At 44.9% G+C, this 26,351-nt stretch overlaps 1 protein-coding gene across 3 annotated transcripts in view; it reads right to left on the reverse strand.

Moving 5' to 3' along the window:
- MIX23 (mitochondrial matrix import factor 23) overlaps positions 1–25,330 on the reverse strand; it is a 75,244-nt gene extending 49,914 nt beyond the window's left edge. Inside the window, exons 1-2 of one of the 3 annotated variants that reach the window (XM_085621019.1) lie at positions 25,177–25,330; positions 6,604–6,729 (exon numbers count right to left, since the gene is read on the reverse strand). In XM_085621019.1, coding sequence (XP_085477145.1) covers positions 6,604–6,729; positions 25,177–25,227 — 177 coding nt within the window. In that variant the 5' untranslated portion in view covers positions 25,228–25,330. Of the gene's footprint in view, positions 1–6,603; positions 6,730–24,842; positions 25,109–25,176 lie in introns of those variants that run through there. The other 2 variants (XM_085621021.1, XM_085621020.1) reach the window with 2 other exon arrangements.
- Between the last annotated feature and the right edge of the window lie 1,021 nt (positions 25,331–26,351).

The raw sequence follows: 26,351 nt of genomic DNA on the forward strand, positions 1-26,351 counted from the left end.
GCCGAGCGTGGCAAGCGATGGGTAGCTGTGCCGAGCGTGGCAAGCGATGGGTAGCTGTGCCGAGCGTGGCAAGCGATGGGTAGCTGTGCCGAGTGTGGCAAGCGATGGGTAGCTGTGCCGAGTGTGGCAAGCGATGGGTAGCTGTGCCGAGTGTGGCAAGCGATGGGTAGCTGTGCCGAGTGTGGCAAGCGATGGGTAGCTGTGCCGAGTGTGGCAAGCGATGGGTAGCTGTGCCGAGTGTGGCAAGCGATGGGTAGCTGTGCCGAGTGTGGCAAGCGATGGGTAGCTGTGCCGAGTGTGGCAAGCGATGGGTAGCTGTGCCGAGTGTGGCAAGCGATGGGTAGCTGTGCCGAGTGTGGCAAGCGATGGGTAGCTGTGCCGAGTGTGGCAAGCGATGGGTAGCTGTGCCGAGTGTGGCAAGCGATGGGTAGCTGTGCCGAGTGTGGCAAGCGATGGGTAGCTGTGCCGAGTGTGGCAAGCGATGGGTAGCTGTGCCGAGTGTGGCAAGCGATGGGTAGCTGTGCCGAGTGTGGCAAGCGATGGGTAGCTGTGCAGAGTGTGGCAAGCGATGGGTAGCTGTGCCGAGTGTGGCAAGCGATGGGTAGCTGTGCAGAGTGTGGCAAGCGATGGGTAGCTGTGCCGAGTGTGGCAAGCGATGGGTAGCTGTGCTGAGTGTGGCATGTGTGGGATTCCTGGACTGAAAGTGGCAGGTGAGGAAGAGCTGCACCAACTGTGGCAAGAGAGGGGTGTTCTGCGGTCTGAGACACGTCCGAGATAATCCTGCTGGCTACAGAAAAAGAGATTTGTGTGAACTGAGCACGAGACTCTGCTATCAGAAAGACTGTGCTACTGGCAATGGCGGAAACAAAAACCCAGCAAAATAACTGGTGGTGACAAGATTTGCCCAAAACCACAACTGCCACATAGGTATTGCATGTGTCAACCCCTTTAGTCCGCATCCTACAAATAATGCGTTACCAGTCAAAAAACAAACGGAAGCACAATGTAGACATCCCCTCTTACATTTCGAGGGATTCCCTGTGTCCACATTTGAGGCCGGTAAGGGGATATTTATAACTGCAATTTCAAAATTAGGACAACATGACACTTCTGTGGACTGGAAAGTCACAGCACCAAAACACAAGTGAATATTATTGTAACCAGTGGGGGCTACAATGCAATCTCGTCGTATTGGAAGAGCACAACAAGAGCTTTCAGAACAAAAACAACAGCTCGCTGCTGAGGGCTTAAATTATAAAGAAACCTGCTCATTTTACACATGACGTTAGCCGGAGGGGCACAGAGCTGCCCCCTAAGTCCGGACACCTCTCCGGGTTAACCACACATGAGGCTTCAGACATAGGCTTCCATCCCTCATCAACTTTTTACATGAGAATGAATGAAAGTAGCTCAGAAAGAAAGAAAGATGAAACTATTTATTTCTTTGTTGTCTTTTGAAGACAAAACCCCAAAATCAAAGACTTTTATGGTCATTAGGTCTCGCCTTGCTATCGCGTAAGCGATCGCAAAGCGAGACTATTGTAAGGGGCTCCCAAAAGTGCTCCGAAAAGAGGATTGCATGGCGAGCCCGCGCACAATCACGCGCATCGTGCCGCCATGCAATCCGTTTGGCATCGCACTTCAAGGGGTCCGCTCCCCCGCCTGGAATGCGCCCCCCTGCCAAGCACGCGCGCCACGCTCCGCCGGGCTTGTCTTGTAATTGACTCGTAACAGTCACAGTGAGATACTGCTCTCGCTGCATCACTGAGCAGAGATGCCTCATGCAGTCAGTCCCGCATCACTCCACATTGCGCGAGCTCCCTGGCTAAACAGTTACCAGCATTGTGATGGTCTCAACAACAGCGCGCGCCTTCCAGGCTGCCCAGAAGAACAACAGATGATTTCCATCAGCTGCTGTGCCTTTATGTCATGTCATTCTGTCAAGAGCGCCCTCCCCAAGAAACTTACTCCGGGGCGTCGGGACCAATACACATTCAAGTGCATCAAAATAATTTCCTTAAGGTATACGCTGCTTTTTCCATTAAAAATACTATGAATATTTTCTTCTAAAGAAATGCTCTTTTCAGTGACACAAGACTACACATTTGCCTTAAAATGAAATGTTTTGTCCAAATTCTAAAGGAAAGCTTGGTTCTCCCGCAATGTGCTCTAGATCACTGAATTAAAGAGCAGCCAGTTCACTAATTGGACATTTTCTCCGAGTGGTTATGCGTTTTTTCACCCCGGGTGTCTACATTTTTAGGAGACAGGCAACAGACCAAACTGAATAAACAATGCAAAATAAACGGGGCACCCGGGGCTAATTATTAGAAATGCGGGCTGAAGCAGGGGAGGAAAGGGTTTTCGTTCCAAAGGTAAATAATGGAAACACATCCCTACTTGTCAGATTTGCTTCTGTGTCTTACAGCGGTGTGAAAGGCTCTACTGGGAACCTCTGCCCTTTCGAGTTTGTATTGCAGGTTTTATACGGGGAAATTTGCAAATAAGCTTGTTAGCTTCTTAAATAAATCTGACGAGTGCCATTATGTTTCCCTGCACTTCCATCGGCTCTTTTACCATCAGCACATTGTGTATGCACTAGTAATACAAGCATTGGCAAAGACCATCGGTCTGACATGTTTTGCCAATGCACACTGCTGCACGCCGCACACTGCTGCACGCCGCTGCACGCCGCATACTGCTGCACGCCGCTGCACGCCACACACCGCTGCACGCCGCACACTGCTGCACGCCGCACACACTGCTGCACACACTGCTGTCTCACGCTGCACGCCACACACTGCTTCATGCCACACACTGCTGCACGCCGCACACTGCTGCACGCCGCACACTGCTGCACGACACTGCTGCACGCAGCACACTGCTGCACGCCGCAAACTGCTGCATGCCACAGTGCGGCATGCCGCACACTGCTACACGAAACACTGCTGCACGCCGCACTCTGCTGCACGCCGCACACTGCTGCACACCGCTGCACGCCGCACACTGCTGCACGCCGCTGCACGCCACACACTGCTGCACACCGCTGCACGCCACACACTGCTGCACGCCGCTGCACGCCACACACTGCTGCACGCCACACACTGCTGCACGCCACACACTGCTGCACGCCACACACTGCTGCACGCCACACACTGCTGCACGCCACACACTGCTGCACGAAACACTGCTGCACGCACACACTGCTGCACGCCACAGTGCTGCATGCCTCACACTGCTACACAAAAACACTGCGCGCCACACACTGCTGCACGCCGCACACTGCTGCACGCCGCACACTGCTGCACGCCGCACACTGCTGCACGCCGCACACTGCTGCACGCCGCACACTGCTGCACGCCGCACACTGCTGCACGCCGCACACTGCTTTTATGCAAGTTTATGCTACTGACATTGTCATTTACAATGACTTTTATTTGTTTTAAAACCAAAACATAAATAAAAGGCATTGTAATTTTACAATGCCAATAGCTCAAACTCTTATAAATGCGAGATCTATTGCATTGCAAATGCTTGTTTTTCTATAGGAAAGTGATGTTTGAGTGAATAACTTATTTACATGTAAAAGCCGAGGGGTGACATGGCACAGGCTGGGAAAAAGCTGTAGCCTCGGTTATCCACAATGATAGCAAAAGCGGAGGCCGTCTATGGGAGCCACACCACTAAGAGATTGTTAACAAGGGCGCTTGACGGAATCCTAGCATGGCAATGAGTTTTTAATTGGCGACACATTATATTTATCAAATTTACAGCGCAGAAGCTCCCGGAAACCTTTCTTGTTGTGGGTTTTCCATCCATTGCTTCTCATTGAGCACATTCACTGGCGGCCCACTCGTCAATGGCTGGACCTTCAGCGTCTGACAGGCATTAAAGCGCTAAAGAGGGGAGAGCAGCCATGAATGCGGACACTGAATTTTTCATTCGAGCCTTAGCAGCAGTGGATAAATCAAGGCTGCGACAAAGGCCAGCTTTTGTCCTGCCCCCATCACTGGATGCTTGTTTAAAGCCAGCCATTAACGGGGATGTCTACTGCGAGTCAGGAAGCCATATGGAACAAGTTCTGTTTCACGTCCTGGCGACGTTATTAAGAAGTGTTTAATATTTGTAATCAGATTCTTTTGTGAGGACAGGGCACAGGCAAGGCCATTTGAAATGATGCATGAGGGGGGGGGGGGAAGAAAGAACAAGCCTGCACGCAAAAGAGACACCGTGCGGTGCGCGTGCGCCAGAGAAGAAACGGCGTGCGCATGCACATCAGCTGTCCAGGCGCACACATGTTTTGTCTCCCTTCGCGCACCAAACCGACAATAGTCTCGCCAAGGCAAAGCACCGTATGCGCTGCGTTCGGTAGGCGAGACCTAAAAAGGGTCATTATTCACTGTGAAAATGTGGTGTGTTGCTTTTTGGGCCATTTCCTGTTGCAGGCACTAGGCCTACCCACACAAGTCAGGTCCCATTTTTCTCGGAAGACTTTGGGGAATGCTGGGTGGGTGGAATTTTGAGGAACCACGCAGATTCCAAAACTTTCCACCACAGAAATGTGAGGAAAATGTGTTTGACAATTTTTTAGGTTTGCAAGGGATTTTTGCACCATTTTTAGGGTTCAAAAACTACAGCTAGGCACCTTGCAAAAAAGAGGGTCATTTTACATTGTGAAAATGTGGTGTGTCCATGTTGCGTTTTGAGCCGTTTCCTGTCATGAACACTAGGCCTACCCACACAAGTGAGGTACCATTTTTATCGGGAGACTTAGGGTACCACAGAATTGTAGAGCAACTGTTATTACCCATTGACTTTCGATGCATTTCTGCCTTCCAAATGAAAGACAATGTGTAAAAAAGAAGTCATTTTGAAAAATGACCAATAATTCTCATGCTAGAATGGGTACTCCCAATTTCGGAAATGTGCAAATATCTACTGTATATTCTGTTCCCATTTCAGAAATACATAGGTGTCTTTCATACCGATTTTTCCATGTATACATTTTCCCAAAATAATTGCTAAATACCCGGTACATAATAAAAAAACATTGCAAGACGCTGCTCAGTTATTGGCTCTGGGTTCGTCGGGTTCTTGGTGAACCAACAACCAGACGCTTTCATCTGTAGCCCTTTTTTCCCCATTTCCCCCCCACCAAAAAAAAAAACATTTACCTGTATTTTGCCTAATTTCTGTGTCCCCTCCAGGGGAATCTACAATCCCTGGGTACCTTTAGAATCCCCATGATGTTGGAGAAAAAGTACGCAAATTTGGCGTGGACACCTTATGTGGTAAAAAAGTTACAGGGGTCTAAGCGAGAACTACCCTGTTAGCCAGAAAAAGGCTTAGCACGGGGGGAGGGGGGGGGGGGAGGAGGGCTATCAGCGAAGGGGTTAAAGATGGTTATCTGTCTTGGTCATTTCCTCAAAAGACCTGAAGTAAATTACGGACTTTCAGGGAATTCCCAAAATCCATCAGAATACTTAATTCTTCTGCCCAAAAATCCTCTCACACGGATTTTCCACTGAGTGGAAAAATGTAAACTTGTTAATCTACATTTTTAGCGCATTTATTCTTGTGGATGTTCCACATAAAGGTGCATTCGCACATTTAAACATTTTAATTTTTCACTTACATATCCATTAAGCCTGGCGTTGCTTCCCATCCATTCCCACATTGGAAACTCACATTTTAGGAGTAACCTTTCAAGTGCAGGGTAGTCATGGCCATGGAAAACATCTGTGAAATGCACTCAAACTTACGATTAATGGAGCTGCAACACCATTAATCATAAGCTTGCGCACGGTCTATATTCTATGTATATTGACCCGGATAACAAAACAGCAGATGGTTCCATTTATGCATACCTACCAGAACAAGGTCCTTATAATAATACCTCTACTCACCATTATGTGGTTTTCAAGGTTGTATCCCTTGCTTGCTGTCCTGCTGAAGATTGAATCCAAAGCATACATGGGTCAAAACGTCGACAATGAATTAAGATATGAGCTTGATGCAGATTGATTGTCACGGGGCAAAACAAGGAGTTGACAACTAGCCTCATTTGATAAACTTTATATAACTGTTGACAGGCTCTTATTGATTCATTAAATGTTATACATTTTTCTTCTGTTGTGACTTCACTTTCACAAGCACTGTGTCGATCTCACCTTGTCGAATACCCTTATATAAAATGTGGTCTTAAAAATCTTAAATATAGTTTTGTTTCTGGCTAAGTGGTATTTTGTTGTAAGTCACCACATATCCTGTTTGAGGGGGAAGAATATTTGACCCCTTATCAAAAAGTTGGTTTACAAAATCTTTTTGTTGTTGTTGTTAATAAGTCTTCCCAACAGAATCAGTCTAGAATTTGATATGCAATAGAGCCAGATTCTGAGGGTTTCCAAGTCTGCCCAGCGTATATTTAACCACTTAAAATTAAGGTTGGATCATTGCGTTAAAAGGCAAACTTACTGCTACAAGAGGTGTGGGAGGCTGGTGCACTGGGACCAAGACTGACCACCTCTGGACCTAGCGTGGGTAAAACACAAGCACAAAGCAGAAAATACCTCTCGGAAGATAATTTAGAACATCAACACTTACCGACTCATAGAGCTGTTTACATGTTTGGCTGGCGTCAATGTGGCCTGCGAAGGATACAGTGGGAATTGTGGTGTTCAGTCCATGAACTATCCGGTCATCAATTGTTCGCATGGCTCGGAGGGTTTCCTAAAAGTGTTGTAAAAGAAGTGGTCAACAAAAGAAGCAGTTACGGTTTAAAACATAAAACAATGACACAACTTGAAACATTGTGAGAACTCGAACGCTAGGCATACACCACATTCATAAAATCAGTAATCATATATGCTCGGTCCAAAAACATGATAAATGCACTTCATCGTTCCAGAATCCTTTCAGTGATTAATGTAGTTATGGTCGAGGCAATAAGAAATAGATCCACTGTGCAGCTGGCAGCAGAAAACAGCATAAATGCGATATTTGTCAGGCACTGACAGACTGCACACTATTTAGGCAGTGTTTCAACAAGAGCCTTCTGGTCTGGAGAGACAACCCTCTCTATACCTCGGTGGATGGTGAGGCGATAGGTTTACGGAGCGTTCCACAACACGGAATCGACACTATAATATTAGTGCTCTCCCACCTTGGTCTCAATTTCACCACAGCCTATGAGGGTTGTGTTATTTAACTTTTGGTACCACACATTTTTAGGGTGCTGTACGCGTGGCCACCATGGATACCTCCTCGAGGTTGTGACCACCACCAAAAAAGTGTAGGTAGCCTTATTTTCGGTCCTGAAGAATTGCCAATTAATAAATTACCAGGCAAGAAACATGTTGACCCTTTTAGCACATTAACCCATACACCTAAAGGTGAGAATGTGCGTTTCACTTCGGTTTTAATCAGGATGGTGACCATGCTTTATTAAAATAGTTTGAAGTGGATCACCTATCCCTGTTTTAGCTCACCCACTTCACATTTCACATGCACCTACACTAGGTAGTAGAAGTAACCCCTTACACACCTTACTCATCGGCATTGGAAATAAAGGTCTCCGTTAGGAAGGCCCCATTTGGGTGCCTGATCGGGCATTGCACCGCCGGCCCGATAAGGAGCAAGACCCGGTGATGAAGCATGACACCCGCTTGTTGGGTGTGTGAGGGTCTTCTTTTCCAGAAGGAGTGATCTTCTCTCCTGCGTACCTTAACACCTTCACCCTGGCACCTCCTAGTTATTCTACCACTCCCTGCGACACCCCTAGGAACTGCATACTTTTTCTGTTGTCACTCAACCCTCTCTATAGAACAATAATTAGACAACATCATCTGAAAGCTCAGCATCATTTGGATTAATGAAGGCCAGAAATAATGTAAGTGTGTCTATGGTATAGCACAAACCTAGCCATAAGGCTGCAGAGCACTGTATAGGGTCACAGGAAGAGGTTTTTAAAGCATGACTGTCGGGCTAACTGGGTTCTGGGAGCAGAAGTGGACTAGCCATGCATAATGATGTAATGCTTTTTAAAGATGTGCGTCTTAAGCTCTTCAGCTTTAATGGAGCTGAAAGAGCTTCCCTAAAAGTAGTGTGGAAATCAATTTCAGTAGTGAACTTCCTTGAGTGCTCAAAATGGAAGTGTAACAAGTACCAGGTAGAGTATTGTGCATGCGTAACTGCTGCAAATATATAAAGGTGGAATAAAAGAAGAGTTGCCTTTTACTGCAAAAAAAAAAAAAAAGAAGGAGTACGAGAGTGGAAACTTGATGCGAAGAAAGAATGAAATGAACGCCTGTTGTGGATACATGTTAATGGATGATATGAAGATGGTTAACCCAGAAAGCAGTGGACTATGTGATCGAGCAATCGCACAAAGAGTGAGTGGAAGGACAGGAGGAGATAGAGTTAGGACATTGCACAGAGGAGCGAGAGCGATCGTTATTTCACGTGGTGAAGGCCACAGAGAACATCGACCACCAGTTAGGTGTCAAGACTATATTATGAATTCGCCCAGCCAAAGTTTTTCATTTCCGGATGAACTTTGTGTAAGTTAATTACACATGCATTTTTTCTTTTCTTTTTCATGGTTTCATTTCATTGGTAAAAGATGGGATGTGTTATATGGTGACATTTGATTTCTCTGGATTCATGTATATATTTTCCATCAAAACATTTTTCCACTTTGGCACATCAACTTGTAATTCATATGTGAGAAAAGTAGAGTAACATTTTCTTGGTAACACTTCGGTAAGAATCATGTTATTAATTTTTTTAAACTGTTTGTTCAATTGTTATTAATCGTAAACAAAGTAGATATGTTATATTAGAGCACTGGAATGTTAGGAGCTCCATTGAAAACAATGAAGTGCTCCAGTCTTCTAATGGCCGGTAGAAGCTCTGAGTTCCAACACTCCAATGTTGTTGTTCACAGGAAGTCTCACGGAGGCCAAGAGGATTTAAATCTCCTCGGGCTCACTAAGCCCTTTGTTTTACTATTTAGAACATTCTGCTCCCTAGGGACGGACAGTTCTAATAGCCTTATAGCCCTCTGTAGCAGGCTATACCGGTCATTAGGCGCCTGCTCCCTTGTTAAAGGCCCTCACCATGGAGCGAGCCTTTAAAGACTATATTGTAGAATGTTGGTATAGAAATTCTTCGCTATTCTTTCTAGTGTCCAGCATCACAGTTGTCATGCTGTCATGGTGACCAGGGGTCTCGGAGGTCACTGGGTTCCACTGGGGCTCAGTGTCACTTGACAGAGTGTAAGCGAGGGAACTCCTGTTGCGAGGTTGGTGATAAATTAAACTTAAAGATACATTATCCAGGCTCCAGTGCTTACTTCACACACATACTTTTCTACCCTCTCATCAAGGACAACTTATAATGCCAGTAGATATCTTTCTCTGCACAGATATCAATGTCTCAATCTGTACTGCCAGCAATGCATTCTTCTCTACCCACTGATCAATGACTCACTCTATACTGTCAGCTTTACAACAACGATCACTAGATACTTCACTACTTCCTAAAAAAACATTCACAGAAATAACCGCTGTAGGATCTTCGCAACATAAAAGGCCAAGACGCCCCTTTGATAATAGCTAGGTTAATTACATTTTTTTTAAAAAACATCAGTTGGAAAACAGCTGAAATTCATGTGAGGAGTATTTGAAGTTAGTCACTTAATTTCGTTTGTGACTGTTTCAGAGGGTTCTGGCTCCACACTACCTCAAAATTCTACCATCAAAGCAAAATGCACTTTTGAGGTTCCAATCCCACATGGGCATTGTTTAATTGAGGGGAAAATGAGCTAAGTGGCAATCTTGAGAACACTTCACTTCTCACACACATGAAGTTTAATAAATGATTATCAAGCTTCTGACATTTTTTTAAAAAAACATATTAGGTCTCAGAAGAATAAATGAACTAATATTTACATTCAGCCATACTCTAAGGCTAGACTATTTACAACCAAATTAACATGAATACATCATAATGAACATTGACTGTATTCACACACCAAATGTATTTGCAGATCACAATATGGTTCTGGTTCAGGGTTTTAGCAGTTCTAGACCTATTAATAATGTTTATTTAGGGATTAATTACACTCATATTGGAAGTTAACTGATTTATAGGTGCTCAGAATTTTGGTAAATAACACCAGCCAAAGCCTTCCAACCAGAAAAGGGAACGAGACAGGGATACCCTCTCTACAATGCATTTTGCCGTGGCATTAGAACCGCTAGTGACCTGGATCAGTAAAGATGGGCTGGTGTGGGATGGTGCATGGGGTGAAAGGGTCTCACTATATGCGGATGATTTTCGACTCTATGTAACCCAACCAGGCCCCACAATTCCAAGACTTCTACAAATATTCCACATCTACGGAACGTTTTCAGGTTACAAAATTAATTGGGAGAAGTTTCACCTACACCAGCTGCCTGGAGGGAGAGTGGCGATTCCCAGAGATATTCCATTACAAACCACGTTAGGGGGCTTTTGATACCTCAGCATATTTATTTCAAGGCACAAATCTTCACACGCAACTTGTAAAGGCTCCTGCAAGAGCTCAGGAATGAAGCATTGGAGAACTCTACCCCCATCATTCTTAGGCAAAGCAGCCATGTATACAATGATTCCATTACCAAAACTGGTGTATGTGCTGCAAAACATCCCGTACAGGACACCAGAGCGCTTCTTCCGGCAAATAGATTGTGAAGTGAGGCTCTTGCTGTGGAATGGGAAAGCACCTCGTATAGCGCTAGTAAAACTAGTGAGGGGAGTGTCTGACGGGGGGAATGTATTACCAGAAATTAGAAAATATTATTTGGCTGCACAATTGGCAACGATGAATGATTGGGCCTTCGCACCTTTAGTAGAGCCAACATTGCAGGTAGACAGACATGCATTGGGAAGTAGGTTGTACCCAGCAATTCCGACCACGGATCCAGCTCCCAAAACACACCCTCGAAGTAGTGTGTCTGCACAATAGGAGTTTCTACTCTAGGGAATATTTGGGACAAGAATGGCCTGGTGTCCCTGGAGATGCTTAGGCAGCAATACCAATTAGCAGAAGCTGAAGTATTCCGGTACTTGCAGATAAGGCAGGTGTAAGTGGCCCACTTCCATAAGGATACAGCAGTTGAAGTATCCTCGCCCCTGGACGACAGAGTACTCGGGTAACCATTGGCTTAAAAAGTGATCTCTCTGATATATAGGAAAATAATAAACTATTCTCTCTGAACAGACTCTGGACGGACTGGACTGTGAGAATGATGTGGGCCCACTCGAAGTTGGAGAGTGGGAGGAGGCACTCCAGGCCCCAAGAGAAACCGTGATACTTGGCGGGTTTGGTCTGGTGCAGCTGCAAATATTACATAGAATGTATTACACCAGGGATGTCCTGAACAAAAGGGGAATGATGGTGCGATGAAGTGGGAGACTTTCTGCACACAGTGGGGTCTTGTGCGGGAATTCAGCATTATTGGGAGGCAGTAAGGAAGGGCTTGTATACAGCAACAACAATCTAGACAATATAATTAAAACCATGATACTCAATGTGTGGGGCAACGACAATCCACCAAAGTATACTAAGCTACTAATTATAGTGGGACTTTCAGTGACTAAAAGAAACACAGCCAGGAGCTGGGGGCTTGTGAGGCACCATATATTCAGACCTGGATGAAGGACATGGATTGGTGTATGTTGGCAGAGAAACAGGTGTATGAAGGAAGGGGTTGCGTAAAAAATGGGATGGGGTATGGAGCCCCTAGCAACAATACAGGGGTATGAACATAAATCCAGGACTAGCGATAGAACGTAGAACAAGTGTGAGCTTGGAGGGGGAGCAGGGATGAGCGGGTTTGAGAAGGTGCAACTGAACAAATACAGGTGATGTGTTGCGCTTATACTCTGATAATGTTGCTGGCAATAGAGGAGGTCTAGGTTTCTTCTTGTTGCAAACTGAATAAAAATATTTCCCCCCCAAAAAATGTTGGTAAATAGTGGTGCACAGGAAACAACCAGCGAGAGAGGTGCAAAAGCGCCACAGAGGGAGCACAGAAGCAGCACTAGTGGTGAAGCACAAATAGGTTCTGGCATAGCCAATTGGTTTCATGTTTACAATGAGAGTGCTGAACTATTAGCTTTGCCAATGCTGTAAAGCACTGTTGAAAAAGTAAAAGAAAAAAACATTTTTAAACTACTGGAGTAAAAGCAAAAATATCTAAGGTATCTCAAAACTGGAAATGTAATCCCAGATTTTAATCATTATAAATGGTATAGTTTATTTTTCAAATTTCACTCACAACACTGTGAACAGACTTTATAAAGCCTGTTGCATGCAATTCACCTTAAAAATAACACAGACCCGGAGACTTAGCCCCCTACTAGGGGCCTGAACATGGAATGTGAGCCGGACAATTGTTATGTGTCTTGAATCAAATACAAAATAAAAAGAGGTTATAAAAAAAATATATAACAAGACACAGGACTAGCTATAAGTACGTAAAAAATAATACATAACAGCTGTCTAAGGAAGTGTTGGAATATAAAGGAAAATGATTGCCATGACCTTTTCGCAAGACTTGGACAAATACTCTGGCCATTTGGTGTGCTACAGCAGCCCTGGGAGCAGATTTAATGCCCTCAGAGAACAAGCATTGGCATAGCCAATAGGTCTCGCCGTTGGGACCTTATAAGTGTGTAGCCATGCGACAGTTAATATTGTTGCACCAAGGATTTTGTGCTGCATAACTAAATACTTATAAGGTCCCAAAAGTGAGACCTATTGGCTATGCCAATGCTTGTTTCCTCTGTACTGGTAAACTATTGGTCAGAGGTATGCTGTCACTCGCAGGCCTCCGTCTCTGCAGCTGCCGCCATTCAGAAGGATTTTCTGCCGGAATCTCGTTTCATTATAACCAGAAAGCAGGGTTTCTGCAACAAAGCTTTGGAACTTCCTTTTAACGCTGCGAGACATAAGTGTGCCTGAAGCACTGCGAAAAAGACAAAAATAAGGTCACATGTCAGCAGGGGGTCTGGGGTGCGTGGTGCAGCAAAGGGGACTTAAGGGAGAGCTGCCTAGAGCGCCTGGGAGACCCATCCGTGTTCACTGCTTCAAGGCGCTTGAGAGATGAGAAAACAAGTTGCTCGACTCCTTATGCTCCTGTTGTTTATGCAATGACTAGTTCCATCTGCAGAAGGTATATGTAACCCCTCAAAATTACTTTGAAGTTTAATGGAAGTCATAGTAACAGTGCAACAGTCTAGTATTTTATAATATAGCACAAGGGTTGCTTCAAAAGTCTACTACAAACAGGATAGGTCGATGTGTGGGGTTAACACTGCTACTTGATAAGTTAGGCCTCGAGTAATGTGTATAGCGCTTATCGTTGCTTAACTTCACTTCGAAGTGCTAAAATGAGTTTTGATGATTAAGATAGGGGTGAAGCTGCCCTATTCCTACTGAATGCAGCGCTGCCTGTGAGCTCCTCTGTACTAGCGCCAATGCAGTTTCAGGGCACTGTGGCTGGAGGGAGTAAGATGGACTATTAAACTGCAGAGCATGGCTTGCTAATTGTGTACAGAATTACTCCCGAAGGAGAACAGTGTTAATAGGTACAGATTTAGCCACTAAAACAGTAACGTCTGGATACTAAATGACCCATGTTCTGGAAGGTAATTACGGAGCCGGTTTATCGAATGAGGTATTACCTCCCTTTCATGAGTCCAGGCCTCTGAATGTGACAAAATGCACAATACTGCACGTTTTCCACGATTCCGAGCTGCTAAACGTGGAATATTCTTTTACTTCAGAAATTAAAGGCTGTGGGTTTTATCCCGCAAAATAATCGCCAGAAAAAAGTGTGGTATTTTGTATTACTTGTAATTCTGATTGGAATGAGGGCATAAGTATTTTTATAGCGCTGCAGCAAGCGGGATTGGCCCCAGGCGCTTCGTCCTTAGAATGCATGGCGGGGTGCTGGAGGACAGTGTACCTCGTGGCAGGGCAGAGTGCTTTGCATCGCACCGTGCATCCTGCATCTCACACCTGCTCAGGTGTGTGAAACTGGGCAGTGGTGATGAGGACAGGTGATCCATTGATGCAGATGGGTGAAGGTTGGGTGAGGAACTGGAGAATGCAGAAACTTTGGGCCCTGAAAGTGTGGCCACCCATTAACCTGCCTGATTCACAAGGAAGCGGAAATGACGCTCCTGGGCAGAGCTTGTGTTTAAAGGTTACAGATGGTTAGTAGCATTAGAGTAACAAGCACTGGCCACGTGGCAGTAAAAGCGAAAGTCATCGCGATCACTCTGAAAGCGAAAGTGATTGCGATGACGCGCTAAAGCACGCTAGAGATGCGCGCAAGACCATGCTACTGCCGGCCACAGCTTGCAGTGCATGTGTGCGAGTGGTGCGCGCGCAGCAGTAATCACGCCATATGGCGCCTCTACTCAAGCGCGCGCCCGCGCACATGCACTGCAACCTGTGGCCGGCAGTAACATTTTTTGTAGCCCTTACTTAAAGTCTCGCCAGACCAGCGCAAGCGCTGGATCAGGCGAGACCTAAAAAGTGACATCTATCCAGTCACTAAGTACACATTCTGCCTCAAACACAAGATGAGCAAGTACAGAAGCATGCCCCTCCACAGTGACAAAGACTGCCATTGTATGCCAAGTCCTGGGGCTTCATGCAACATATGGAAGGCAGGAGATAAAAGAAAATCAATCCAATAAAGTCTCCTCTTTATCGAAACCCGTTGCTATGCTTTTACAAACTAACTGGGTGGGGTGGGGAGTAAGTAACATGGATAGAAGGATGCGTGTGTGACGTAGCCTTCCTACGATCTACAGTGACACCAGATATTTCAACTGAAACGAAACTGAATAATGAATTGTAACAGCATTGTTTTGTGTCATTTAGATATATGATTATGTTGCTACTATATTTATGTTTAACTATTTCTTAAAGAAAAATAATTATTTTGCTTATAACCTAAAAAAATAAATAAAAATAATAATAAATGTGTTAATATTGGGACATATTTTTCTGTTCTCTTTTGAATTAATGCCCATGATTTATTGTCAATAATCATATTGTTCTTGTTGCTTAGAATATTCTTTGAAGAGTTATTCACTTGCTTATGTACTGTATTCCCCCCCAACAATGTGTGTGTGACGTAGTACATGGGGGAGAGAGCAAGAAAATGTATGCCCTTCCACACAGTGTGAAAAAGAAAAGAGTAGTTCCCTGATGTGAGTCAGAAGTATTTAAGTCATTCAATTAAAATACAGAGACAACGGATAAAATCCAACTTGGTAAGCTTATACAATCATCAAAGATGATATTTGCTACCAGCCATAGACTTTCCCTCCCCACCTTATACTCTTCTGGTTTGTCTTTTGAAGATCATTTTGATAATACATATTTCTTGTTTCTATGCAGTCTGCTTGTTCCTGTCTTCTTTGCCCTCCGTATCTTTTCTTAGTTTTTTTCCTGTACTTTCTAAAAAAGATTTGGGAACATCCTGGGACTCCTTTCCTTGCCCAGCTCGAAATTATCGATGCAAAAGAGCGTAAACTAGACGGCAAAGAAATAGCATTCATTAATGTGTATGCCCCGAGCAACGATCAACCTGGCTTACTTTCTTCTATCATACCCCACATTACCGCTGTCTTACAGTACCCTCCCCTAGTGAGCGGAGACTTCAGTTGTGTAACTGATGTCCACCTGCCTAGATCAGACCCCTGTTTCCAACATCCACTCTACACAACTGTGCTTGATTCTTTCGCTCCAGGACGGCAGAGTGGGGACTTCAGAAGCGGGTACTCCAAGCTGAATACCTCGCGAAAACCCACTCTCACCACAAACTTTTATTAACTTGCACCTGGAGCACCCCTACACCACCCATACTTGCATGGAAGTCAAAAGTCGCCAACCTGGATGACCAGATCTTTCGCTTAGATCTTGGGGGCCCAATCCGTAATTACTCGACTGAGAATGAGGGTACAGCACCCTCTGGTTTGGTGGAATGGGAGGCGTTCACGTCGGTCATTCCAGGTCACTGCATTACTCTATGGGATGGGGTTAGAGACCAATTGCACGCTGAGATTATTCAGCAGGAAAACCTCTTGACAGAACTAGAGTTCTTGAGCGTTGATGTCCCAACCCCTCCAGACCAACTGCGTCAGGAGAGGGAAACCCTCCTTGTATTGACTGAACGACTCAAACTATACAATTATCATGCCTACATTGCTACGGCGCACAATGATGAACAAGACGGGGAGGCTATTAGCCCGACTGGCTAGCTCTAACCGACAGATCTCCCACATTCTGCAGTTGTGCGATGCCACTAATGAATTAGTGTACTCCCAAAGCAAGATCAATGGCATTTTTCCACACCTATTATTCCTCACTACATGCACACCAGGGAGAGCACTGCGCACAATCCATCCATGACTAGGTCTTGAGCACTGGTACCAAAAGACTTCCTGTCACAGTGGTGGCTTCTCTGGGAGGGGGAAGACGAAACCAGGAAGTTTGAGGGGCCATTGAGGCGCTTGTCAGGGGGCAAGAGCCTCAGTACTGATGGCATTCCTATCGAATTCTACCCAATGTACACCAATACCCTAGTCACTATTTTAACCAAATTGTTAACAAAGCCAAGTCATCTGGAATTCTCCCCCATCTCTGAGTGAAGCCTTGTTGCCCCCTCCCCCCCAACTCCTAAAAAAGGATAAGGCCGTTGGTAGCGTATCCGCTTAAAAACCCCTCTCTATCCTCAATGTTGATTATAGTAAGGTCTTGATTAACAGATTGCTTCCCCAGGTCAGTGTTTTCATTCACGGGAATGAATCAGGTTTTATCCCTCCCCTCAGCACTGTACAAACATCCAGCAATTGATTTACGTCTTACAAACTGCTGGCTAACTACCCCAAGGCCCTAGTCACTGTAGTAAACATCGAGAAATCCTTTGATTCCCTACGTTGGGTTTACCTCTACGTCACTATGGCAAATGTGGGATGGGGCAGAGGCTTTCTATACTGGATGCACCCGATTTATACGAGGACGATGGTTCACGCACAGACTGGTATTATTTCTGCACCATGCCCAGTAGAGAGGGTAACACGTCAGGGCTGCCCCCTATTACCATTACTGTTCGCCTCGGTGATGGAACCACTGGCCCTAGCGCTCTGCCCAGGCTAGCATTTCCGTGGGTTGCAGATTGGTGACGCTGTGCTTCATTCTTGCTGTACACATATGACCATCTATGCATGCGGGGAGAAGGCTCAGGTGTGGAGGGCGCTTTCAGAACACTGGAGATCTCTTGTGCCTGCTCATGTCTCCAGGTCAACTAAACTAAGTCCAAAAAGATTTCCACTGCGTGTCCTGCCCACTCGGACCCCTCCCCCTGAAAGAGGCTGGATGCTTTTGAGGGAACAGATTACATTCCGATATCTTGGAGTCAATGTGTAAAATACCAAGACAGAATTAATAGAGGGCAACATTAGGGCAGTGCTGACCTCCTTTCACCAATCCGTAGGTTTCTGGCAATACCTCCCATTAGCTGTGATGGAAGGCTCACCTTAAAATGATATTTTTCCCCACCTCCTCTATTTCTTTGCTGTTCCCCCGATCTATTTCCCCAAGTCCCTCTTCAACTTGATGAATTGAGGAGTATCGCCAGATTGCCCTGAATGAAACTACAACTCCCTGCAGATGCAAGGGACCTGGAGCTTTACTGATTTGCCGCGCAGTTGAAATGGGCAGCCTACTGGAGAGATGAGCTCTTGAGTGGAGCAGGTGAGATGAATCCCCACCCGTGCCGCCCTGATGGCCCTTTTGCTCTCACCATGACTCCAACAACACACAGAATTCTAGGGCCCATTACTCTCCACCCTCCAGTTCAAATGGACCCGAGCACTCTAGTGTACAGAGACTAAACTTCTGTATGCAAAGGACTTGCTCCTGACAACCTTGCTGCATTTACTGCATAAGGACTTGGAAAATAGAGGCATGACTCGTGTGGGCAACTGCTTCACGAATAGCAAGCTGGGGCAATTTCGGGATTTGATGGCAGACTATGCCCTACTTCTGTGACACTTTCTCCTTCATGGTGCAATTACGAAAGCTCTCTGATGGGTGTGGGTTGAGGAAGATCTTGAGCCCACCGACCACAATTGTTTGAAGGACATATGTACAACTTCAGGACAGGTGTGAGCAATCACTCTACTTTACAGATCCCTCCTTTCCCAGACAACGCGAGAGCTTTAGACCCCAGCAAGCGATGGGCAACTGACATGAATTTAGAACTCACAGATGTAGACTGGTCGATTAGCCTAACTGATGCCCTTCATACTACTCGGAATACTCACTTTCAGCTCATTCAGTATTAATACCTGCACAGAGTGTAGGTGACCCCAAAAAAGCATTAATAAGATGTTCCCAGATGCACAGGCTTCCTGCTCCAGATGCCAGTTAGAGGAAGTAGACTTCTATCACCTGGTATGACTCTGCCCTGCTCCCACCTCATATTGGGACACGGTCGTCCCTCTCACTAATGTTACTAATGGCGGTACCTTACAGGGGAACGCAGCTGTCTGCTGGATCGGCCTATTCCCTAAACCCAGCTCTAAAGCGATAACCACTTCATTCGCTGACCTTGCTCTAGTGATAGGTCACAGTTTTGCAGATCCTTCACTGGCCCTACTACACAGCGTTGAAGTTGTGAGTTGACCAAACGGCTTGACCGCGAAGGCGCCCTGCTAACTGAGGTGCAGAGAGGACAGCAGAGCCCAGACCACACACAGTTCTGGGGCCAAATATTCCAGGGCTGCCCGCGCGTAGCTAACCATTGTAGGTCACTCTCCCCTATGGGTGGAGAACCCTCTGACGAGGATTGCACTGATTGATCCCAGAGGTAGTTTCCTACACTTCATAATCTGCCCTACCTTTGTGCCACTTACCGATCCAGAGCTGCAAGCTACCCCCTTGCGACCCCAGACCTGTTCTCTCTCTTTCGTCTCAACCCACCAACCTCTTGCATGTCCCGCCAGCTCCTTCCCAACTCACTATGGTACCACAGCGACTTTTTAGCTGTAATAGTTTCCGCTTTTTGACTGTTCCCCAGCTCCCTGTTACTCTCTCCCATTCCCCTTGAAATTCCCTGGTGCACAAACGACTCCCCTTTCTACAACATACCCACATGTTGCAGCTCCTTATAGTTGTACTCCTGGTTTATAAAATACTATTTTTGTTGGATACCCTTTGTTTTGTATCTGCAACTTATCTGCTATTACTGGCGACACTCTTGCTATACCATTTGTTGTACGTTCCTACTCCTGGTGTACAAATGCACATTGTAGCAAAACCCTTAATAAAATATGTCACCAAAAAAAGTTTCATATTGCTTAATGTTTATTGCAGCAACTGTTTATGTATGTGTTTCAAACAGTCAACGTTTCACAGAATCAGAAAAAGGGGAAAGTCCATGTTGATTGCAGTTTTTGATAATATTCAATGAGGCCCCTTCTTTTTCTGAAAAGAGTTTATAAGTTAAAATGCAAACAATTAATCTTTATACCTCCAGGAAGCCGAGAGAGTGGGCTCACGCAGATAGGAGCTTTAAACACTTTGGAGAAGGCCGCCAGACAGTCCTTACAAGCTTGCGGTGGATATAGCTCTCTTCATATAGAACAGTGCCTCTGTTGTCCTGCTAGGGTACATTGTAAAAGACAAGGCCACCTAAGAATATCGTACAGTCTCCGTTGGAGTTATCATAGTCTGATTAAAGGCAAGAAGGGAGGAGTTGAATAACAAATGCAGGGAAACTCTAAAATGACTGTTATAATGTTTCAATTTTTTCTATTGCCACTATCCTGTTTGTTTTTATAGTCACAACTATACAAATAGTAGGCAATAGGATAGGATTTAGATTTTAATAAAAATTATAACCTATCCCTCTGTGTGTCCATTGATGGGGAAAAGGAGGTTTGGAATTAACTTACTAAGAATAGGTAGCCGTGTGAATCTCACAGGATTCATTGTTGCGCACAAAGCAACATCCTCATGTAACGAGCAGCCCACCAGGTTCTTTGTCTCATATTAGGCTGTTCATTACATCTGCCAAAGCTAAAACCATAGTCTGAATAGGTTTCAGAAAATCCATCCTTCTCTTTCGCTGCTTCTGTCTTTCATTTAACCTTTCTTCTATGTATTTTATTCTCTCACCATCAAATAAATAAAACAGCAAACAGCTAGAGACAGCAAAGAGAACTTTTCTCCTGCATGGGTTTAAGGAGATACTGTGGTGCCAGATAGTGTAAAAGGAGAATGAAATAATCCAACATTTCCTGCTCAGTTCTCATAGCCTACATCTCGGGTACAGCAAGAACAGACCAGCAGATGTTTCAATGTATATTCCTAGAGAGTAGCTCATCCAGTCCCTTTTTAGGTCTCGCATGCGCTGCATAGGAAAAAGACCTTTAGCGATCGAGTCGGCTTTGAGGCCAAAAACGTGCACGCGTTGCATTGCTTTCAATGGCATCGTGTGCACGTTTGACGATTCCCTTGCGGGAGCGAGCAGTGGCGCTATATGTTAGCAATTATCGTGCCTTGCTGCTCGCTCCCGCAAGGGAATCCGGCGCAGGCCCCCTCCTCTCTCCCCTCCCTCTACTGCCGCGCGCACTTGTTAATCTTATCGTGGGATACATTTTGGAAACAATATTGTTCGCTTTCTTGACAAATAATCCAAAGTAAGGTTGGATAGGTAAGGGAGTAGATGGTCTTTACCATTTCATTATTTTACGACTAAATTACGTATAACAGTACCCCAACTACTAATCAATAGGCAACAGTCACATGATTGCCAGGCCATAACCATGGAAATCAACAGCTGTTACTCTTATTGGATGCTTCAGCCTTGCAAGGTATAAGCCCCGTTTTAATACCGATTTTCTACAGGTAAACAGCGGGAGAAAGCGGTCCCGTTTCTGAAGCAACGCCTTCGCCACCAGTGTCGTGCGAACGCAAGCAGCAGGATTGCCAGGCTTCCCGGGGATTCCCTGGCTCCACGTCTTCATTCCTCGATTTCACCCTTTTGCCTTTCCTGCTCAGTTGTCCCACCGCTCGCCACTCTGTCATCCCTCCCGCCTCCATCATCACTTCCTTTCTCTTGATTACTGTCTTCGCTTCAGTCCCTGTCCTCATTCTTCTCCAGGTCACTTGCTCTTTTGTCACATAGCTCTGCTTTTCGTCATTGCTCCTCAACATTGTTATGCCTTGGTAATCACTTGCTTTCTTCGCACCAGGCTCCGGACTCAGTTGCCTTCCATGCCTACTATGCCAAGTCTTATTTCACTTACTGCTCTTTCACATCCTGTCCCATTGCTCACTGAAACAAAGTCTGCTTCCTAGCCCTAAGGTAGTTGTTCTGTTTGTGAATGGTTCAAAGATGTCACTAGTTTCTAGAAAACAGCTAGACAACTGTTTCAAATACGTAATACAAACAAATGACTGGTAATACCTATACAATTAGGGTGACTTCCTGCACTCAGAGAGCCTTTATAATTACTTTTACCATCTCAGCCCACATTAATATATTTGTCAAGCACATAGAAAACAAGTAAAAGTCTATTAGACTAGACAAATTGAATATGAAAATGTGTATGTTGAAGCTCTATGACCTGGTGTAAACAAAACAAAAACTGATTCAAATATTTTGGCTATGTTCCTTTCCATTTTAAAACAATCATTGGCATAACCAACACGCCTCGCTTTTTTGCTTTGTCAGTGCTTTTCGCTGTTGCTGCTTGTCATCTTTCCACTCCAAGAGAAAAGCATTTCACTCACAATGTGGATCCGATCCCATAAAGATGGCAAAACTGTGCAACATTACACTCCACACAACCTAACTCAAAAAACTGCGAAACATTACACTCCACACAACCTAACTCACAGATCCAAAGACTATGTTTGCTACACCGTACCACCACATGTGCCTAACACAGCACCAAAGCTATATAACTGTAATACGATGAAGTCCAGCTGCTCAGAAACCTCTGAGCAGGCAACTGAAAATCGTTTACCCTTTTGAAATGAAAAAAATTGCAAAATCCAACAGTAGACGCAACTGTAAATTAAGTAAATTACAAAGATCCCTGGCAGAATTGGTCACATCGTATTATTCCACTAACCAATATGAGCCGTTTTAAAAAATCTACTCAACAGTCAAATCCTAATAAAAGGGGTATGTATCTGCCTCTCAATAATGACAAACTGAGGAAGACCTGATGAGATTCAAACCTGTTACCTTGGGGGCAAGCACAGATCACTGAAATTAATGAATTTCTTCTGCACTGAGCTACCAGATCCCTCGTCTAAGCCCAAACACAGCAACCCAAAAATGAAACAAGCATTAGCATAGCCAATAGGTGTCGCATTTGGGACCTTATAAGTGTTTAGCCATGCAACAGTTGATGTTGTTGCCCCAAGGATATTGTCCTGGATAGCTAAACACTTATAAGGTCCTAAAGGCGAGACATATTGGCTATGCCAATGCTTGTTTTATTTTACATGCACACTTACTGGTGCATTTACAATGAAGGACACAAATGTAAAACTCACTGAAGGCGAATAGAAATCTTATCTGGATGAACTACTTGTGCAGGCTACGGGCCAACTTGAAATCACTGTAGTGGAAGTGAAAAGGCAAGAGGAGATGCCTACAGCAGTCCTCATCCACGTACATGCCCCCCCTCCCCATATTCCTAAAGCTACTGGTGGGGGAGCTGCTTTGGCAGTAATCAATAACCTCCCACCCCAAAAACATGAAGAGACTTGCTCTTTTGATCTCTCTTAGCGGTGTCCATCATTGGTCCAATAGGGCCAGGTTTTTTTGTTTTGTTTTAGGCTACCCGAACACAACACAAAATTTACATGCAAAAGAACTAAATAGAGCAATTTTACAGAGTTTAAGTTTATTATGAAAATCCTACCTTGATCTATTCCTCGTGGACCTATTCTGAAAACAAGTGGGCTATTTAACAATTCATACCAGAAAAGTAATGTGGTAAGGTAGGTTAGTAGGTCAATTTGCCAACTGTAACAATCTGAGTGTAAGATGCGTTTTACAGGTTAGAACCATGGGATAATGACATAGCTTAAGTCCATTTACAGGGACAATTAAGTTCAAAAGAACTATAACCTTGGGCCATACTGGACTGCACATAAAACGATACTATACACTAACGAGAACCTGTTCAAGTCATGTTTGTTAAAGTAGGTGTTTTGAAGAGTATTGTGATGGAGCCCTTTGATGACTGGGATGCATAATTTTCCATCTTAGCATCAGCATTTCATGCCATTAGTGAATAACGTGATTTAAAAAAAAACAGAAGTGTTTAATACTTTACCTTTAATAAATGTAATTGTGCATCAATTGCAATCTCATCTTATACAGAACGTGTTATTATCGTTTAACATATTAAGTTAATTGTATTGTTCTTTCATAGGTGAAAAGTAATTGCAACTCATAACTGGAAAGTATCGCACAAGCCTAGGTGTAGAACTTCATTACAAGTGCACCTCAGGGCAGTGTGCTATTTATCACCTCTGTTAAAATCGATACCCCAGAGTTTGAAATTTACCTGATTCAATAAATAGTACAGTTACAAGTTGAGCAGCTGCCACAGACCTCCTCACACCTTTGGGAGCCAGCACCACTGCTCCAGTTGTACCACTGGTAACTACATCCCAGTTCTGGATACTGACAACACATAACCTCAAAACGGATACATTACACAGAACACTGCACATATATTAAGCACAGCATGACTTTTTTTGGTACCACCATGCTCTAACGGGGGACACCATCAAGCAACAGCACACATCATTAAAACAGAGTTCTCAATATTTCCAACATGGCCCAAATGCACCTTTAAATAACAGCATATAATATCACCAACTGCGTAATACACATATACTTCTGTTGAATAGTGGGCACGCTTATCATCCTAAAGGATGCTGAATTGATTTAGTACAGCTTTTTGATCTTGCCATCAAACACCAAAAACTCATTGAAGTGGATACATTCTTCTTACTTAGGAATATACCCAGTTTTTTCATAGAGAGCGTATGTTCACAAGCAGAATTAGACTCTTGTTCACGATGGAAACCTCAGAACAATTTGGCATGTCAACTACGGATAACTAAACAAGCTTTAATGGCATGTCAACTATGGATAACTAAACAAGCTTTAATGCTATACCAACGTCAAGCTGCGCACTATACTATAGTCACGAGCAATCACTCTATATGTGGCGTGCTAGTCCCTTCCCTATCTACAAGTGTATGATCCCATACCTCCACTATGCCCATCTTAGGAAACTTAGTACTGCTGTCCACCCATGCCAGTCTACAGGGAGTTGCAGCCATTACCACCATTAATGCGTACAGGAAGCTAGTTCTACCCACCCTCACTTGCATTAATATCTAAAGAGTTGATATGTCAGTCTCCTCCATGCCTGTCTCTGGGGTGCCCTCCCTTCTATCCAAAGATACGAATGTCTAGGTTGGGCGTTTCTATTGCCCTCATGTCTATTGGGAATTTACTTTGTCTACTGACGCCTAGGCAGCACGCCTTTCTTTCGCACGCCTGTCTCACGTCTCTCTCCGTACACAAATGCATGCAGCAACAAGTTCTGTTGAAGAGAAGCTCGTCTTCCTGCCAATTAAAACAAAGCAGGCCTAGCAGGAATCTGTTCAGTGCTTCTCCCCAGGTTCAAAAGTAAGCTGTGTGTTGCTTTCTTCTCTTAAACTTTCCTACCAGTAGTTCTGCAGTGAGGACATCCTGTGCTCTCTCTCTGTTCCCCAGTGGAGGGGCTATCCCAATCTCACTGCCTCGAGATCTGCTCCCCCCTCCACCTGGTGAGTGCCTCGAGTGTGTGTGTGCCTACCTGCTGCACATGAGGAGCTGGGGCTGCCCTTCATCATAAGTCACATTGCCCCGCTGCACTCTGGGTAGTGACTCCATCCTGCACCGCTGAGTCTGCCTCCCGCTGTCGGTCAGGCAGGGCGAGCCTCTGTGGCTGTGGAGAAGGATGCACCCGTCTGTCTCGCGCACCTCTGTGCCCCTATGCTGCCCCACCCTCAATGCTCACCTGGAACTCGGAGAAATCCTCGCAGCTCACACCTGCAGTGGGCGCCGCCATATTGGAACCGCCCCCAGGACCCGCCGGGCACTGACCCTTTGCAGCTGAGGTGGCAAGCGCAGTGCCTGAGTGGAGAGCACAAATCAGCTGCAGGGGAGAGGAGAGAAGTGAGCCAGAGCAGAGAAGGGTGGGAGGACAAGGAAGAGGCATAGCTGCAAACGTTCCCGGGTAAAGCATGACTCATTAGATCGATCCAGTTTATTTCGTAGCATTATGGGACTTGTAGTCTTTTATGTAACCCTGTATAGGATTAAAGGTCCCAGAATTCAAAGACCAAAAAAAAAAACAAGCATTGGCATAGCCAATAGGTCTCGCCTTTGGGACCTTATGTGTTTAGCCATGCAACAGTTGCATAACTAAATACTTATAAGGTCCCAAAAGCGAGACCTATTGGCTATACCAAGCGGCCGTGCGGCCGTGAAAGTAAAAGTAATCGCGGAAAAACGCGGCGCACGCGCCCGTGCACATGCACTGTAGGTCTACGCTGGCCTGGTAGCACTTTTTGGAGCCCTCTCAAAAAGTCTCGCCAGACCAGCGCATGCGCTGGGTCTGGCGAGACCTAAAAAACGGTCTTGGCTACGTGTGCACACATGGACTTGGGAAAAGTGGCAACCAAAAACAAGGTGTGAGAAGTACACGACATGCATTTGCAAAGCCAATAGGTTTGGCGTATTCAATATCTACTAACTTTGTCAATGTGTTTTTTAGACAGCTATGCAGGCTGCTGTGAAAAATGGCTAAAACTAAAAAAAAAAGTACTCTGATGTGGCTAACATTGACCTTGCCAGCACTCTTTAGGGTCAAGCCTGCATGAGCAGCATGCTATATATATATCAATGCAAATCCCGTAGCTCCAACAGAAGTCAAATCCAGGCACAAACTACAAATTTCCTCAGTGCAAGATTTATTTAATTTTCCCACTCATGTCCGTGATGCGTTTCGGGCAAAACAATGGCCTTGCTCATATATATATTCACTTAAAAAACCATAGGTTTCACACATGTTATAGTTAGGTGGACATTTCACTCGTAAAAAACCAATGAAATTCCCCCGTTATAGTTAGTTGAGATAACTATAACTCGCGCACCCGCAATCCTCTACTCATGACGTCACATATTACATCA

Source organism: Triturus cristatus, chromosome 8 (assembly GCF_964204655.1).
Source record: "Triturus cristatus chromosome 8, aTriCri1.1, whole genome shotgun sequence".
NCBI lineage: Eukaryota > Metazoa > Chordata > Amphibia > Caudata > Salamandridae > Triturus > Triturus cristatus.